We start from the raw sequence: 18,579 nt of genomic DNA on the forward strand, positions 1-18,579 counted from the left end.
TGCGTAGGTAAATATATTTCTTGAATGATTAGCGTAGGTAGATTTTTGACACATTTAATATTATTTTTTTCTTTTATAGGGTGAAGGATCTAGGAACATCATTGCACTTGGCACAATACCATTGGCAACTATCGAGAAGTTCAACAAACAAGTAAGTGGTGCTTAAATTTTAATGTAGTTTGTCTCATGTTCAAATGGTATCTTTGACCTAGCTTAATAAGGTGATTCGGAGATGCAAATAATATCCATAAATTTTTGGTGGAAATTAATGAGGCTCACAACTAATGAGGGTTTAGTGCGATTTAATGAAGTTGAGGGTTAACTTTTTCCTATTTAAGGGGTGGTTTCTCTTTAGTCGAGAGATGAGTCTCTCCCTTGAGGGTGGGAATTGACAGATCACTCAGGAAAATATTCAATGCTACTTGAGGTGAGAATTGACAGCTCCTATATATGAATAATATGCAGACACAGGAAAATATCCAATGTTACCTCGCTTTTTCTTTTTTTATTCTAATACATATGTCTATGATCTTGGCTTTTCCTTTGGTAAGTTCCATCATGAATGGCAACAGACTGAAAATCAAATAAATTAAACAATCATAACCCTCGATTAGAGGATTTTTAGCGGCTACAAATAGATGGCTAAAAAAGCTGACCAACAATGCATGTTCTATAAGTGAAAATTCATTTGATTAAATGGTTAGGATTGTCTAGTTGGTTAACCTTTTGGCAAGTGGTTCATCCAATAAAGAATCTGGGTCACATTTGCAATGTGTGAATAACTGTGGAAAAAGTCTGGGGCTGGCTTTGGGGATTGGGAGTCTAATGGGTTTCTTGGTCTATAGGGTTCGGGGACCTGGAAGGCTATTAGGATCGTCTGAGGCATTCCCAAGTCCAGTAATGCCTATGATATTAAGGATTATCGCCCAATCAACCTTATCAGTGAGATCCATAATATCATTTTGAAGGTGTTATCCTTGAGGATTAAGAAGTACATGCTTTGTCGGTTTTTCAAAATCAATATAGGTTCCTAAAAGGTAGGCAGATCCTTGATAGCATTGTTATTACAATGAAGTAATTGATTATGTGATACTTAGTGATCAGAAAGGGATGATTTTAAAGCTAGACCTTGAAAAATCCAACAATAAGGTCGAGTCACATATTTTATTGTGGACACTCGAAAAATGGGGTTGAGAATCAAATGGGGAAAATGGGTAGAACGGTGCATCCCTTCAATCCATTTTCCATCCTTTTCAATGGTGGCCAGGGAAGCCACGTCTCCCTCTCTAGAGGCCTCCATTAGGGTGATCCCTTCTCCCCTTTCCTATTTGCCATTGCAACTGAAAACATTTGGCTACATCCTTTCTAAGGCTTCAGATAATGACCTCCTAAAGGGGCTTGATGTCTTGCCTGGTGGGCCTGCTGTGACCCGTATCCAATGCACGGATGGCATGATCGTTTTGGACAATGCATTCCATGTCCAAATTTTTAATCTCAACATTATACTGTCTTTCATTGAATAAATTTTCGGCCTCAAAACCTATTGCTTAAAATCTCTCATTTGTCTCATTAACTTGGACAAGTTCTAGGCCTCTTTTGTTTTCCGGGGTTTTCCCACAGCGTCCCTTCCTATTAAATGACTGGGCTTGCCCCCTAAGAATGCTTTCCTCTCTCCCTATGATCGGGATCCGATGGTAGAAAAAATATGCATTATGTTGGAGTCTTAGCAAAGGCAATATCTTTCCTTACCTGGCATGATTGCTCTTCTTTAGTCATCCTGTTCTAATATCCCGCTTTCTATTTATGTTTCGCATTCCAGGGTTGGTTGCTGAAACCATTGAGAAAATTCAAATGAGCTTCCTTTGGAATGATCACTCCACTTCTTCTTTTCAAGAAGGTTCATCTAATAAACTGGCAGCAAAGTCTGCCAACCCAAAATGGTGGGTGGGTTGGGGATCAAGAATATTCAGGCTGAAAATGCTGCCTGTTTTGCGAGATGGTGGTGGAGATTGTTTCACAGCAAAGTGGATCTTTGGGCTTGTATAATTGTTGCATAATACTACAGGGATAATGGCAACCTAAGATTTGGGGAATAAAAGTCCGACGGTGCCCGTATCGTGAATGCCTTTGGTATTTTCTCTAGGAATCTTGTAATGTTGGAAATGGGAGGACACCCTCTTTTGGCTTGATACCTGATGTGGCAATTCCACAATGGTTATGGAGTTCCTGAATCTCTTTGCTAGGGCCTTACTCCAAAAGCTTATCTGGCCTTCTACCTTAACAAAAATGGCACGATACAATATCAATTACCCCTACATTGCTTTTGGGGGAGCCGTCTCGTTCTTTCGGTTAATTCCTTCTTTTTTTCCGGATCTGAGACTAAACATTTCCCTTCCCAGGGATGTGGGGGGTGAGCTTCTCTGGTATCCCGACAGGGCATGCCTCTTTGAAGTCATACAACTCTACTTCTCATTTGCCTCTTGCTCTCCCCCTTTTTCCAAATATTTGGAAGTCTTTGGCCTCTATTAGGCTGATTGCATCTCATTGGAGTGCTATGCATATTAACATTCTCACCAGAAATCAACTCCTAAAAAACCCTTGAACCATATAGATTAAGGGATTTTTCTTTGCTATTTTTCATGTTTCCCTGTGCCCAACTCCTTCCCTTCTATTTTGGCCTTATGGGAGTGGGGATGCTCTCTTTGGAAATAAAAAGCTTCAGTGCATCTGGAAAATGCTCTTTCCTTATTGTATATGTCTTATTTGGAAAGCAAAGAATAATCAGTTTTTCAATGGAAAACAAATTTTCTTAGGTCAGAATATGAAAGCAATTACAATTGAAGTTTTCCAGCGAGCACCAAAATCTACGCATTTTCTGGGCACAAATTTTCATGATATAATACATGAATGGGTTTTTGTTTCATTTGACTATGTGCCCACATACTTAACCCACAAACATTTGGAGCCCCCCTGGGTAGCTCAAGCTAACTTTTGATCAAAGGTTTTAAATTTTGGTTTCGATTTCTGTCGCTAAAGAAATGGAAAAATTTCATTTTTGGTCGGAAATTTTGGTGGAAATCCTATAAAATCATGAAAACTGATAGAAACATATTTAAATGATATAATTTTAATATGAAACTTCAGGAAATGCTAGAATAAGCACAAATACACACTTATAAGCCATCGCATAAGCAAGACAACCATCCACAGGTTTAACAACCTCGGACAACTAGTGACATGTGCGACGTGCACATGCATAATAATTCAGTACATACCATATCACAGTCAATTCATATAAATATATACATAATACATACACAACTAATATAAACATGCAATTCATAAAAATATAATTAATTAGCATATACCGATATATTATACAAATAATACACTTGCTATTTTTATGCGTTTCGGTGGGGATGGAAATGGAAACATTTTGGTCGTTCATGTCGGTTTCGGTGGAAATTTAAAACCATGATTTTGCTTGAAGTAGCAAGGTCTTTGTTGAGAATAATGCTGTGGTCATGACTCATTAGAGCTGGTTGTGGTGGGAGTATTTAGAATCACATTGGTAATGTTATTCTTGCCCTTGCAGATCCTTGCTGGGAAAGTCATGCCATAGATGCAGAGGTTTTGGCAATATGGAATGGGCTAGAGATAGTGAATCGACGCGATGTTCAAAAGTTGTGGATTTAAGATGACACTCTCAATGTTGTTGCGTGGCTCAAGGGTGCTAGCCCACCTCCTTGAAAACTTCGTCGCTTCTTTATGAAAATTTGAGCTATCCTCAACGGCTTGATTGATTGCATTACCTCTCATGTCCCTAGAGGAGGAATTGGTTTAATGAACAAATTAGCCAATCACGGGGTTTCTTATTACTCTTTGAAATTTGGCAGTCTATGCCTTTGCTTTAATTTTGGCCTGACAGGGCCTTGATTGTTTTGGTTGTTTCTCTTGGTGTGTGTAGGCTCAGCCGCATCTTTTTCCTGTGCTCTTTTGTCGGCATTTGTACAGCTTCAACCTCTTTTTCCTTTTTAATATGTGTGGACAATAGAAAAAGGTATAGGGTGGGTGTGAGCAATAGACTTTGGTTATAGGAGGACCCATGGCGTGGTGTGCCACCTTTAAAAGTCTGTTGCCTTTCTTCAGGTTTACTAGGAATAAAATGCCTTTGGTCCAAGAGTGTTTTGAGTGGAGAGATTGTAGGGTCATCCGGACTCCCATTTTTCGTTGTTTCCTTAGATATTAAAGTTAATTTCTGTGTTAGGTTTTTCTCTCTTCTAAATAAAGTTTTTGTCCATTGGTTGAGGATTATTGCGTTTGGAAAAGGCATCCCAGTGGGTTTTTTTCCCGATATATCTTTCTGCAAGGACTTAGAGCGGGCCGTCCCAAGATTGTGCTTTCTGTTGGATTATAAGCTTGAAGAAGATCTTGATGGTGAATCATCTCATTCACAGTGGTTGTCATCTCTCTAAGCAGTGACAGTGTATCATTTGCAGTGTATGGAGGAGAGGGAACCGCCTTATGTTGTTCTTCCTTATGCACTCAGGTTGTGGACTGATGTGTTCTCCCTATTGGGTATGTGTTGAGCAATTCTGCGGCTATAATTAAGGAGATGGTCATCATGTGTATCTCTTCTTGAGCAAAAGCAATGAAAGAATTCAAGGGCTTCAGGCAGGAGGACTTCGGTATGTGCTGGGCTGATATATTAACGTGTAAGGATCCTACTAAGAAGAGATCGGCTGAGTGGCAGCTTTCTCCTGTGGATCATCTCAAGTTCAACTTTGTCCACTCTTCTTTTGCCAATCTCAGCCCTGCCTCATTGTTGGCAATTTTCAGAGATCATGGGTCGGCAAATTGTGTGGTCTTTTTTGTCCTATTGGGGTTAAGGACTCAAGAAAAGTTGGGGTTTTAGCTCTCTTTCAAGTATTGAAGTAGGATGCTGCTTCGAGTTGTCTGCTAGTGGTGGAAGGGGATTGATTCTTCTGTTGACCCTATAGAGGAGATTTTAGATCTCAGCATAAATCTTTCTGATTAGCTTCCAACCTATTGTGAGGGAGGCTTATGATGTCGCAAACTTTTGGCTAAGAAGGGAGTTAACATGTGAGCCGTTAGTTGTTAGTCGTGAGAGATCATTTACATGTATAATGTGCAATTGTAGTTTGATTATGGTTTGGTTTTGGCAGTTTTGCTGTGTTTGTTTGTTTTTGTCGTTATTGACGATCTTGTCCTCCTAATATATCCTTCGCTTGATAATTTTTTAGTTACTGTTTAAAAAACATGTATCAAACTAGAGTGCCTGATACCAAGAAGAAAAAGTGCATAATGTTGTAGACTTTCCCTACGCATATTTAGGGGTCCATTGCAGTCCTAAATAGTCCTCTACTCCTTCCTATTGGAGCAAATAATGGGATATATGACAAAACAAGGGAGAGTTCCCCATATCATGTGAGGCTCACCCAATATTTACTCTTGGTGCTATTTTTTATCAATTTTCATTTTTAATTAGTGCTGATATGAGCTGTCATGGGTATTATATATGTATTGTTACTCATCCAACTTGAAATTTAGGTTATGAAGCCTGCACCGGCTCCCCGTCAATTTGATAGAACTCCACGGCGACTTCTCCAGGTTATAGGTATGCTCTTAGAGTTATCATTTTTTATTGAATTTAATTTACTTTCATTTCATTTAAATGTATATATTGGCGAACTATGATGTTATTACCACATTTTATGTCGTAGTTGCATGTTGAATTGTTGATGACTATTTGTGATTCACAGTTGTAGCAATTTTAGTCTAAGAATACAATTTTATACTCATCTCTTTTGTTGATTGTAAATATTTTTGAAATTGTAGCATGCCACAATTAATAAATGAGGCATAGATTAGTAATTGATCAATTGATCAAGTTGCTAATCTTGCATGATTATTGACATTGTGGTATTCCATTTTTTGGTTTTCCCATTTAGAACTGAATCCCCTTCTATAATTTATTATCATTCCATTTTGGTAGAAATAATTCATTCGTGGTCATGTTAGACATGCTCAGAGGATCATTTTGGAGGTTTTTTCTGCTATAGTTAATTTTGGTTTATTGAAGCTACTTGTCAACATATCCATCAAGCTGCTCGACTAAATCTTGAAGGAATGCTCTTTACTATGTCTGACTAACATTGGTTGGTGGTTAAAGGTGAACAATTCTTTGGAGGTTTGAGATAGTCTTCCACATGGCTAGTCGTTACTAGGCTAGATCTATAATCGATTGCTTCCATGGTTCTTTCTCCTTTGACCAAACCTAGTTTTTCCTATGAGGCAGAACCTAATGGTTGAGGTCACCTTGGGTTGTATCTTTTTAGAAAATAAAATCGAGTTGTAATAGCCTGATGGGTTGACCGGTTATGGTGCGTTTTTTATTTTTATTTAGTTAATTTTGTTTATTGAGGCTACTTGTATATGCATGCGTGATGTAACTCTAAGTTTGCTATTTGTGTTGTTGAAAATCAAGAGATCTCTAATCTCTCAAAGTAGTATCAAACATGATGTGCAGCCAACAACAAGATGACATGCAAGAAACACAAACAAAACAAGAACACAAAACTTACATTGTTCGGAAATGTATTACGACCATGAAGATGGGAAAAGAGAGTTTCACTATTTTTATTAGGGTTACAAACTCTCTTTTTTTTCCCCTCTTGGTCAATGAACCAACTTTTCCACTGGGGGAATTTAGCAAACAGTTGACAACAAAAAAATTTATGAATATTTAATTGCATGTCGTAAATCCTTTCCCTAAGATGAAATTTTGCCTCTACTTAAGTATTTTTTATGCAATGGAATCTTTTTAAGCATATGAAGCTATCTATGGCGTAATTGAGTGGAAGGAGTGTAAATGACTATAATCATTGAATTAGTTAGTGTTGTTGCATTATATGCATCTCATGGCTATACCTCTTTTTTGCAGGTAAAGACATGAGAATTATTGTCTTTGGATTTCGCCCTCGAACTAAGCAGGTTAGTCTACGGTCCTGTTCTGTATATATATTAGCTTCATGCTTTGTATGTGACTGTCCTTAGCTTGTCACAATTCATGTGTATTATTATATTGGGTTTGTTTGTACTTTGTACAAGTTCAGTAACTAGTTACCATGTTGATCATAATAGAACCACTTACATGTTTTCATGTGGTAACCTTGTAACTCTTACAGAGGCGAGCTGTGTTTGATGCATTGTGCCGGTGTACTAGGCCGGGTCGTTTATGGGATCTTTATACATTTACTTGTGGACCCTCTAAATTCAGCAACACCAACCCCAAGGTGCGGTTATTGAATGAATATCTTCGGCTTCTCGGGAGTGGCTCCCATCACGTGTCAAGTAGTGCCATAGAAGATGGATCATTTTCCGTATCGAATCAGTCGTGGAGAATTAGTGGGGTAAATTCCAACTATACGATGTGCCCGACCTATCCGTTCTCATTGATTGTCCCTAAATGTATCAGGTATGTTTCAATACTTACGGTAATTTATTACAAAGACGTGGCTAGAGAATAGCTACTATTAATTCAATTCCTGGCACTATTGTAACGACCCGATTTCCGACGAGTCGCTACGAGCAAAAGAAAGCAAAAATCATGTAACTATTTTTTTTTTTTTTTTTTTATACAAGCATCAACCACGATAGAATCTTATTACAACTGAAAGATGTCTTATCATAACAAAGTATTGATAGACATGGTAAATGACGCAAGGCGTCAAAATGTAAAAACTCAGGAACAAACTCTCTGATCACACAGTCCCTTATCCCATGGTTCCTTCATTTGCAAATGCTCCGCCATCTAATGCCTCAACCCCTGTGGTGGAGGAATCAACGTCAGAGCAGGGTCATCCAGAGACCGAGCAAAGTAAAAGAGACAATAATAACAGTGCATACAATATAATCCACATCCTCAATAATGTCTAGAAACAATATAATAAAGATTACAATGCCCATGGCAATATAAATAAAAGGAATGACAATAATTTCAATGTATGCTATGCATGCAATAATTATGAGACAGCACATTCCCCAGGTACATCCGGCTTTTCCCCCATTTATTTTTCTGTCAGTTCTTTTCTGACTTTTTCATTTTATTTTATTTTTTTCTGCCGGTGTCCTTGCCGCACGGCTACCCACTACCCCTGTCTGAAGGTAGTGACGTTATGGACTTGGATTACGGTCTCGCATTTGCCGAGCCGGGGATACTATCCCTCGGGGATACTTTCCCTTTTTGGTTGGTTTGCCAACGAAAGGCAGTACACGCTTCTCGCGTTGGCCTTTGGACCTTAGGTCCCAGGATGATTCCACCACACCCTTAAGTTCCCCTTCACTTTCCCCATGTATGCAACATGTATGCAATTACTTACCTTTGCCTTTCTTCCTGCATTCATTTCAATTCATTTGATTCCAGGCAAGCGAGTATAAATTCACTAAGCAGGTATTTATCAGGCAATTTATAAGCAGAGCTACATTGCATAGACAATTATAGTGAATACCATTACAAGACAAGGTCTAGCTGTCACCTGCCTTTTTAATTTCTGAGTGAAGATAGTAACCGAAAAGTCCCAACAAGAATAGGAATGATTAACCTGTAAATAATTCTAAGTTTTATCAAATTCATGTCCTTTCTGTCCAGTATGCACTATTTATGTGGGCCCCGCATATTACTATGCATGTGGGCCTCGCATGTTACTATTCATGTGGGCCCCGCATGTTACTCATTCATGTGGGCCCCGTATGTTACTATTCATGTGGGCCCCGCATGTTACTCCTTCATGTGGGCCCGCATATTACTTCATGTGGGCCCCGCATGTTACTATTCATGTGGGCCACCATTCTTTGGCTACTATGCTCAGCAGTTCGCCTTTTTTTTCGCCTTTCTTTCCTTACAGTTTACTTTACGGTTACTATGCGAGCATTTCACCGTTCAAATATGATGATAAAGTTTGCATAATCGATAGCGAGTTATCGCCTCATATGCAAGCTTTATCCATAGGTGGTAGAACCAACCATATCACCGATATTTCACTGTTTAAATAAATAACTATTGACCTTCGCCTTTCTTTCCTTACAGTTTACTTTACGGTTACTATGCGAGCATTTCACCGTTCAAATATGATGATAAAGTTTGCATAATCGATAGCGAGTTATCGCCTCATATGCACGCTTTATCCATAGGTGGTAGAACCAACCATATCACCGATATTTCACTGTGTAAATAAATAACTATTGACAGACTTACCTTCTCCTCTCTCAGATTTCCTTTTCCTTCTCCTCTCTCAGATTTCCTTTTCCTTCTTCTCTCTGATTTCCTTTTCCTTCTTCTCTCTCAGATTTCCTTTTTCTTTTTCTTCTTTTTCTCTTCCTCTCTCTTTCTCCTTTTTTTTTTCTCCTCGTCTGCGAGCCTCTATTTATAGCCTTAACCTGAATTATTATATTATTATTTTATTTATTATTTTATTTGCATGAATAGTAACTTGAATTATTGTGTGGGACTTACTTGTTGTGGGACCTACTGTTGGTAGGACCCGCTGATGTGGGACCCGCTTGTGTGGGACCTACTTGTGTGGGGCCCGCTGATGTGGGACCTGCGGGTGTGGGGCCCGCTGATGTGGGACCTACTGATGGTGGGACCCGTTTGTAAATAGTACTCGGTGGGTCCTACTGTGAATAATACTTTTAAATAGTGTATCTCAATAGTGAACTTGCATAGTATTTCTGCATAGTAATCTTGCATAGTGACTATTGTGAATAGTAATTGTGAATAGTGACTATTGGAAATTTTAACATATATATATATTTATTCCGTTTTTGTTGACATCTGGGGTGGTGGCTTAGTGGTAGGAAGCCGTTCAATCTTAGCTTAGACTTGGGTTCGAATCGTGTACGCCCCATTATGCCAGATGTCCTCATGCCCGATTAACTTGGGAAAAATGAGTAATGGCCGATGATTACCCACCTATGAGGCCATTTTTATATTTATATATATATATATATATATCTATTTTACCGGTTCTTACAACTATGCATGATATTCGCTACCCTGAAGTGATACCTTTTCTATATTGCTGGCACCAGTGATGAAGAAGTAGTACAGGCTTCTACCTTTCGTGCAAGGTGCCGGTTGCCTGTAATTTCATGGTGTCATCCAGGTGTGTGCTAAATATCCTTCTATTTTTTGCCTTGCTTTTTGTATTTGGCTTCTCTGAAGGATATGGTCAGGTTTACAAACTGGGTTCAATATTTGCAATCATGTCATTGTTGTAGGCACTGGAGCTGTTCTTGCACGTTCATCCCAACCTTTAGTTGGCCTCATGATGAATTCAAGAAGGTAAATTAATGCAAGTAGTTGGGTCTTATCAGTCACCCATAGGAAAGTTTTGACAGAACATGAACTATTATGACTTTGAGAGTATATATGGACAGAAGTTTTGTGGATTTACCGTCGATCAAGTTGCTATGCAGTTTTCTGTTATGTTGGGGGTTCTTTGGATGAACTTTTCATAATATACCCGTTTGTAAATTGTGCTGCAGCAATGCTGATGAAAATCTTGTTGCTGCGCTTTGCACTCAAACCACTGGTGACAGGGGACCACGAAGGTATGCTTTTATTTGTTGATGTAATTAAAAGTTTGTTTTCTTTCTACATAGTTCACGTCTGTGATCCAGTGCTGGTCGGCAGCATACAATGTATTTGAGAACATATGCAGGAAATCTGAAACCACTCTTATTTGCCTAGGCTCAAGACATCAGAATTACTCAAGCAACCATTTACAAATTAGATTATGGCCTGATTATGCTACTTTAACTCACTTAACTCCTTTAATGGAACCTAGATTCCATGAATCGAGTACGCATGAAACATGCTTTAAAATCTTTGAAATTGAATAGCATATGTTTTATTCTTTTAAAAAAGAGAGTATATGTTTGATGTATTCTTTATAGCACAATGCTGACAACCAATTCTTGAGGCACTTACTCAAGGATAAGGCCATAACCTATGTGAGTCCCAACACCTGGTAGGAATATGCCCTCCTCACCTTCATTCCACAAAATGTTCCACATAGTGGAATCTGAATTAAAATTACTTTAACCGACTCCGCATGAAAAAGACATGATGTTGCTAGCAACACTTACTCAACTCAACTCAACTAAGCCTTTGTCCCAACCTAGTTGGGGTCGGCTAATGAATCCTTTAGAAAATTTTCATGAAGAAGGTGAAAGGATCTACCCGGCTCAAATTGACTAAGTATAATCCGAACACTAGTTGGGTTCGTCTAGATGGATCATTTTCTTCCATTCTTTCCTATCCAAGGTCATGTTCTCTGTTATGTTCCTAGCCCTTAAATCTTTCCTCACTGTTTCTACCCAAGTTGTTTTTCAGCCCCCCTACCTCTTTTCACTCCATCAACTTGGCATAAGTCACTTCTTATTGGAGCATCCAAAGGTCTACGTTGGATATGCCCAACCATCTTAAGCGGTGCTCTCTCATCTTCTCCTCAATTGGTGCATTCATTTCATAGAAAAGTGTCTAGGTTTACGTCCGGCTGCCAACCTGACGCCAACCCTCCTCCTTTATTTGTGAAAAACACAGGCGGAGTTGTTGCTAGCAACATTTACAGGTATAAAAAACTGGGTGACCCGCGGGCCACCCAGCCCATACGAGTGGGGTCTGGGTTCACAAAATAGTGACCCGTAAGATTCCGGGTCATTTTGGACCCGGCCCGTACCACCCGGACCCATACAAGTTGGGTGAAACCCTGCCCGGCCCACCCGTTGGCCAGGTCTACTCTTATGGGAGTCCTGTTAATGTCTAGCTGGTTTGGAAGAGGATCTCTTACATCTGGATCTGACCATGATATCCTTTTAACTCTATTAGTGCATTGGGGGAGTGCGGGCTGGTCATTCTGTTTTATGCTCCTGCTAATATTTCTGATTAACGTGTGTACAGCGTCCTAGTGGAATTTTCTCTTGTAATCTTATGGCTTTTAAAGCTCTGTTTGTCAGGGAACTACTAATTTTCCTTCTATCGTGGTGTGGGGAATGACATTTTTGTCCAGATAGTGAATTTGCTTTTGTGGTTGGTTGTAGGAGAGTATCTCATGATTGATTTGATGTGGAGGAGGAGCTGGATCTTATGACACATGACACCCTGAAGGATGTGGAGATAACAAATCACCTAATTCATTGATTGCATCCCCCAGTTTTTTGGCATGCCTTTTGCTGCTTTAATATTAGGTGCCCACTTCCTATTTGATTCAGGAGGTAATTGCTTAGTATGTGCTCCCTTCTGCTGCTACTGGTGGTTCTGTAAGATAGTTCGCCCTTCCATGTCCCGCGTTTGGAAAAAGTGGAATGGGAGGCTCTTCTAAGGCATTGAGTAAAGCTTTGAATCAATTGTTTATTAGATCATTCTGCAAATCATTTTTTAATCAAAATATCTCCATTTCCAAATTCCTCAGGAATCCAGTCATATTTTATAATAACCTTCTGATCAAACAAATATTTCCATTATTCCCGTGTTCGTCTTTCAAAACTCAAAGGGATACACATGAGAGGAAATTAGTTTTTCCAACCGAATTCTTCCTAAATCTTCCATTTCGATGATCTAACCCTGTTTTAAAGCCCCATCCCGGTCAGAACACTAGAAACCAACTCATAACACAAACAAGATCATCTACTCTTAAGTCTGCCACTTATCTAATATGCAATTTTAACATTTATTGATTCCATTATAATCCCAATTCTATTTGTTGATTATGTTGTTGTACTTTTGTTAGCAGACACAGTAGAAGAATTAAATTTCTATTTGTTTATTCATTATGAGATACATTTTATCTTTTTAAGATCTTTTTTCATACGGACGATTCCTTGGTGTTCCTCTTATTGTTATTTTAAGAATTTCTGTTCTCCGTGTGTGCTCCTGGCCTGGTTGTCGGCATCACTAAACTCTGGCTCCCCTATTGATTTCTGCCTGGACAGTACACTTAAATCGTTTTTAGGAGTCATGCAGATGGACCTATGTTTCATTCATGATCCTTTCTTGACCACAACTGCCTTGTCCAGTTCTCTGATTTATCCTTTCCACAGAGTTTTAACCATGTATTCTTTTGATCCTCTTATGCTCACATTATGTAGTGGTGCTAAAAGTGATGTTTTCTGCAGGAAGCTTTATATAGCTGATGCAAGGCCTAGAAAGAATGCTTTAGCAAATGGGGCAATGGGAGGCGGGTCGGAGTCATCTTCTAATTATTTCCAATCTGAGGTCTGTCTAAGATTTGTTTTGTACAGTTGCAGTTGGATTTATAGAACGGACATCTTTATTATTTGTTGATATACTTTTGTTAAATTGCCATTTAGGTTGTTTTCTTTGGGATCGACAATATTCATGCCATGAGAGACAGTCTTGCTCGGCTCCGAGACTACCTAGATACACATGGTGCCACTTCATCAGATGGAATGTCGTCATTCTTGGTTAGATGTTGAACAGCCCTTCATATTCGACTATTGCAGCTCAGCATAATCTACTTTTTACTATTTTCTTGAAAACAGGATTCTCTTATATTTTGACTTTTGAAATGTGAAACTATTGAATTTGGAAGGCGTGGTATGATTTTATTTATGCAGAATTAGAATACTTTATTGTCGATGATTATTCAAATTGTTATGCTTTTTAATTTGTCTAGCTGTCTGAGAAGATGAACTTTGGCAACCATTTCTGTAATTCATTAGTTACAGGACATGGTTATAGCAACCAAGTTTTGAGGATGGTGACCCTGATCCCAGGCTAATAGGGGCACTAATAAATAGGGCCGGGAGGGGGGGTTGAAACTTCTTAAACACCCTAATTAGGTGAATGAATAGGGCCTTACTATTAGGGGCGCCACTTGTAGTACTTAATTGAAGTGCTTTGGGAAGAATCTCGCTCTTCACTACGTTTTACCATTTATAGTGATTACCTAAGAAGCACGGGTACGGGTGCGGGGTACGGGTACGACACGACACGGGTACGCGGGTACGTGATTTTCCAAAAAACCCGGGTGCGGGTACGTTCAGGTACGTTAAATATAATAATATTTTTTATTATTTTATTATATATTTATAAAAATTAAAAACAATTAAAGAACAATCAAATTACAATTAACATCAGCAAAATAGCAAAATCTAATATTACTCCATATTTCATAAGTTCCAACTTTAAGTACAAAATGTTACGATCGCATCATTCATTAGATACAATGTCCGTCGCCTCATCTCCAATATCATCATCTACATCATCGGTAAAAACAATGGCTTCCAAATCCGGCTCATCGAGTGAAAGGCTAGCAACTTCAAGCACCCCAACATCCTCAAAAGAGTCAAATGAATCTCCACCTATGTCCCACATCCTCGTCTCTCCCTGTGCATACTGTGGAGATCGTCTTGATAGAAGACGGAGATTACTATGAACAAAAACCAAGTCCTGAGCCCGTTGTGGAGTTATCTTGTTCCTTCTCAAAGAATGCACAAAGGAGTAAGTGCTCCAATTCCTCTCGGCACAAGATGAAGACGAAGGCTGCATAAGAAGCTTCAAAGCTAAGCTTTGAAGCATAGGAGCACACGTACCGTGGACAGCCCACCAATCATGAGGCTCTAAAGTAGCTCGGTCTTTGATAGAATCAACGTCATTGAATAATCCAGACTTCATAGAGAAGTGGGCAAACTCCACATTAGCCTTCGTGCGATCTGCTGAATTGGGAAAGTACCTTTTGAGGCACTTTACCCTCTCTGCATAAATCTCTGTATCCTTATGTGGAGGAACACGATTTGAACCGGCACTAAGCCATTCTTCGCTGTAATACCTTCAAGAATATAAAAAATAATTTAGTTTCATGTTAAAAGTAGGAAATAAAGTTCACAATGAACATAACTATTAATCTAAATAAAATTTGAAGTCACCTAACCTTGGATTCAATGAATGAGCCAAGCAATGAAGCGAAGTGTTGCTCTTGTTCCAACGATCAAAAAGAATTTCTTGCACCACTTCATAAAAGCTAGACTCTTCTTTTCTCTTTGCTTCCTTCCTATAGATTGCCGTCTTCACTTTCTCAATCATCGTGTCCCACATATCATAAACCAAATGAAGACAAGGCTTATCCGTGTCACACTCTCTTAGCATGTCATACATAGGAGATGTAAAAGAGAGTATGTAATCGATAGAATCCCACCAAATGTCATCCAACACCTTCTCTTTCACAAACTTTGATTTTCCTACATCATCATCTCGATAGCAATTCCATTTGTCACTAATCACCATCGATTGTAGACCTTGCTTTAAGAGTTTAAATCGCTTAAGCATCACAATAACACTCGCAAAGCGAGTCTCGGCAACGGAAAGCAACTTCAAACTATTGAAGTCGTTGAATATGGCCAATCTCATCGAATGATTCATGATGAAATTCTTCACTAGCATGACATCTCCCGCAATATCCGAGATCCAACTACATTCTCCATAGACAATTTGATTTACTTCCACATTCTTTGCCGCACAAATGTTCTTCAAAGCAAGATTGAGTGTGTGCACCACACACGGGGTCCAAAATATGGAAGGAATTTGAGCTTCAACAAGTTGTCCGGCCGCCTTGCAATTTGGAGCATTATCGGTAACTACCTGGACAACCTTATCATGTCCAACCTCATTAATGACTTCCTTCAATAAGTTAGCAATGAAATGCTTGTCTTTTGTCTCCCCCGAACAATCTATCTCCTTAAGAAACATAGCTCTACCTTCCGATACCGCCATGAAGTTAATGAGAGGCCTCCTCTGTGAGTCGCTCCATCCATCACTAACAATGTTCACGCCTTTCTCCCTCCACGTGTCTCTAATAGGTTGCAACAACCTATCAATATTAGCCCTCTCTCTTTGAAGTAGAGTTGTCCTAAGCAAGTTGTACCCCGGAGGCAAATACCCCGAAAGTGCATTGTTGGCGGCAAAAGTGTAGGAACTAGCATAGTATGGGTTTCTTGCTAGGTGAAAGGGCAAGCCACCGGAGTAAAACATCCTAGCAATCTCGGCATGTAGTTGATCACGGGCCGCCATGTTGAAAGCTTTTTCAAGTGCACTCACATTTCCACTTGTCTTTCTCTTCTTCAACCACAAACATACTTGTGCAACCCAATGATCCAGTACTCGACGATGGCGGCAATGGCACTTTCTTGGGAGCATTTTGCTTCATAATCTCTTTGCATTCTTCCTCAAACCTTTGCATTGTAAGTAGATCACTTGCTTTCACTTTAGAACATGGTCTGATTCCTTGTCCCGCTATCTTCAACAAGTGCGCCCTAACCCTTGTGTAGGAGCTACTGAAGCTCTTACTGCAAAAATTGCATTGCCACCTCACATTCCCTCCACCCTTAGGATCTTTATCAAATCTAGAGACATGCTTCCATAAAGGCTTCGACAAATCTTCATCAGTAGAAGACGTATGTGTGGTTTGGGCGGCGCTACTAGCACCGGATGAAGACATTCTAAAATCTATTAAACAACAAAAACAATTTTAGTACGCAACGTTGCAACCCAACAAAACAAGGGACTCTAATTCTCAATTACACAAATTGAAACAAACAAGGTTACAAGGCAACACCAATTGTAAATTTGTATACACAACCAAACATACCCATGTAAATTAAACAATTGTATACACATTACACAACCAAACATACCCATGTAAATTCAAAAGGCAAGTGGCAAATGGCAAATGGCAAATGGCAAATGGCAATCCAATGCAATGCAATTATAAATTTATAATGAAGCAATTTTAGACTCTCAAGTCTCAAGTCTCAACAGGTACTGGCGTATTGCATCCAAAAATCAGTTTTGGACTCTCAACAGAGTAACAGACAACAGGTATTTGCACCCAAAAATAAGTTTTGAACTCTCAACAGCCAACAGGTATTCCACCCAAAAATCTGTTTTGGACTCTCAACAGCCAACAGGTATTGCACCAAAAAATCAGTTTTGGACTCTCAACAGCCAACAACCAACAGCCAATAGGTATTGCACCCAAAAATCAGTTTTGGACTCTCAACAGCCAACAGGTATTGCACCCAAAACTCAGTTTTGGACTCTCAACAGCCAACATGTATTGCACCCAAAAATCAGATTTGGATTTTGAGAACAGATTGTGAGTCCGAAGCTGATTCTTGGACTCAAAATTAGATTCAACAGACTTTGAGTCCAAAAATCTGCTTTGGACTCACAATCTGTCCTCAAAATCCAAAAGAAAGAGGGCCCAATAATCTGTTTTTGGACTCAAAATCGATTCACAAAATCCCCAAAAAAACAGATTCACAAAATCCCCCAAAAAAGAGAGAGAGACAGAGATACACAGATTTAAGGCCCTGTTCGTTTCAGATTTTGACAACCGATTGTGCTCCCAAAAGGGAAAAAGCCCAAAACCTATTTAGAGATTATGACAACTGATTGTCAGCCCTAAATAGGTTTGATTAAAATTTAAAAACAATCAGTTGGCAAAATCTCAAACGAAAGGGCCTAAGTTTGGAGATTATGACAACTGATTGTCAGCCCTAAACCTATTAATCTGAGGAAATAGGTTTGGGGAACACAATCGGTTGCCATAATCTGAGGAAGGAAAAAGAAAAAGAAATGGGAGGAATAGAGAGAGAGAGAGAGAGAGAGAGAGAGAGAGGCAGAGAGAGAGCAGTAGAGAGAGAGAGAGAGAGCAGTAGAGAGGGAGAGAGAGAGAGAGAAATACCGGAGGTTCCGTCGGAGGGAGAGGGAGCCGGAGCCGGAGGGAGAGAGAGCCGGAGGGAGAGGGAGCCGTCGGGGTCGGAGGGAGAGCCGTCGGGAGAGGGAGAGAGAGAGAGAGATATGTTAGGGTTTTTAAAAAACCCAAATCGTGCATTTATACTTTTTTTAAAGTTTAAACCACCCCCCCCCCCCCCTTTTACTCCACACACACTGTTTTTTTTTTTAAAACGTGTCAGGTGCGTCGGGTGCGCACCCCCAACGCACCCGACACGCACCCGAATCACAAAAGTTTCTTTTTTTAAAAAAAATTTCTGGGGTGCGTACCCGGGACGTACCCGAGCGTACCCGCACCCCATACGTGTGGGGTACGGGTACGGGACCCCCGAGAGAGTACCCGTGCTTCGTAGGTGATTACCCTACCTTTTGCCATTTAAAGAACTTCTAAAGATAATTTCCCTTAGGTGAAATACAGTAAAACTAGTCACATCACCAAAGCTTCTCATTCGTTGCAAAATTTTGCAATTGCCGGTGCCTTGGCACATGCGTCCTATGATTTTGATAATGATGAGAAATTCTGTGGTATAGTTATTGATAATGTTTTCAGTTTTAAGACATTGCTTGACTTTGATTTCTTTTGGCCTTATTCTTGTTACAGTGTTCCCTTTTTGCGCGAACTTTCTTATCATATTTGTTAAGGAGTGAAACCAAAGCATTTTGGCAAGGGTAGACAATTTTCAATTCTTTAACATGTTGATCACTTCTTTCCCACAAGAATAGCGAAAAAGGATTGTTGA

The 18,579-nt window shown here is 39.5% G+C and overlaps 1 protein-coding gene across 2 annotated transcripts in view; it reads left to right on the plus strand.

The window, feature by feature from the left end:
* LOC143877625 (phosphatidylinositol-3-phosphatase myotubularin-1-like) overlaps positions 1-18,579 on the plus strand; it is a 42,447-nt gene that overhangs the window by 13,236 nt on the left and 10,632 nt on the right. For both annotated transcript variants that reach the window (XM_077379775.1, XM_077379776.1), the window contains exons 4-12: positions 80-151; positions 5,572-5,638; positions 6,965-7,014; positions 7,209-7,498; positions 10,114-10,187; positions 10,303-10,366; positions 10,570-10,635; positions 13,201-13,300; positions 13,396-13,509. In XM_077379775.1, coding sequence (XP_077235890.1) covers positions 80-151; positions 5,572-5,638; positions 6,965-7,014; positions 7,209-7,498; positions 10,114-10,187; positions 10,303-10,366; positions 10,570-10,635; positions 13,201-13,300; positions 13,396-13,509 — 897 coding nt within the window. The remainder of the gene's footprint in view (positions 1-79; positions 152-5,571; positions 5,639-6,964; positions 7,015-7,208; positions 7,499-10,113; positions 10,188-10,302; positions 10,367-10,569; positions 10,636-13,200; positions 13,301-13,395; positions 13,510-18,579) is intronic.

Source organism: Tasmannia lanceolata, unplaced genomic scaffold (assembly GCF_043159265.1).
Source record: "Tasmannia lanceolata isolate RefF3 unplaced genomic scaffold, GAP_Taslan_0.1 ptg000005l, whole genome shotgun sequence".
Lineage (NCBI taxonomy): Eukaryota > Viridiplantae > Streptophyta > Magnoliopsida > Canellales > Winteraceae > Tasmannia > Tasmannia lanceolata.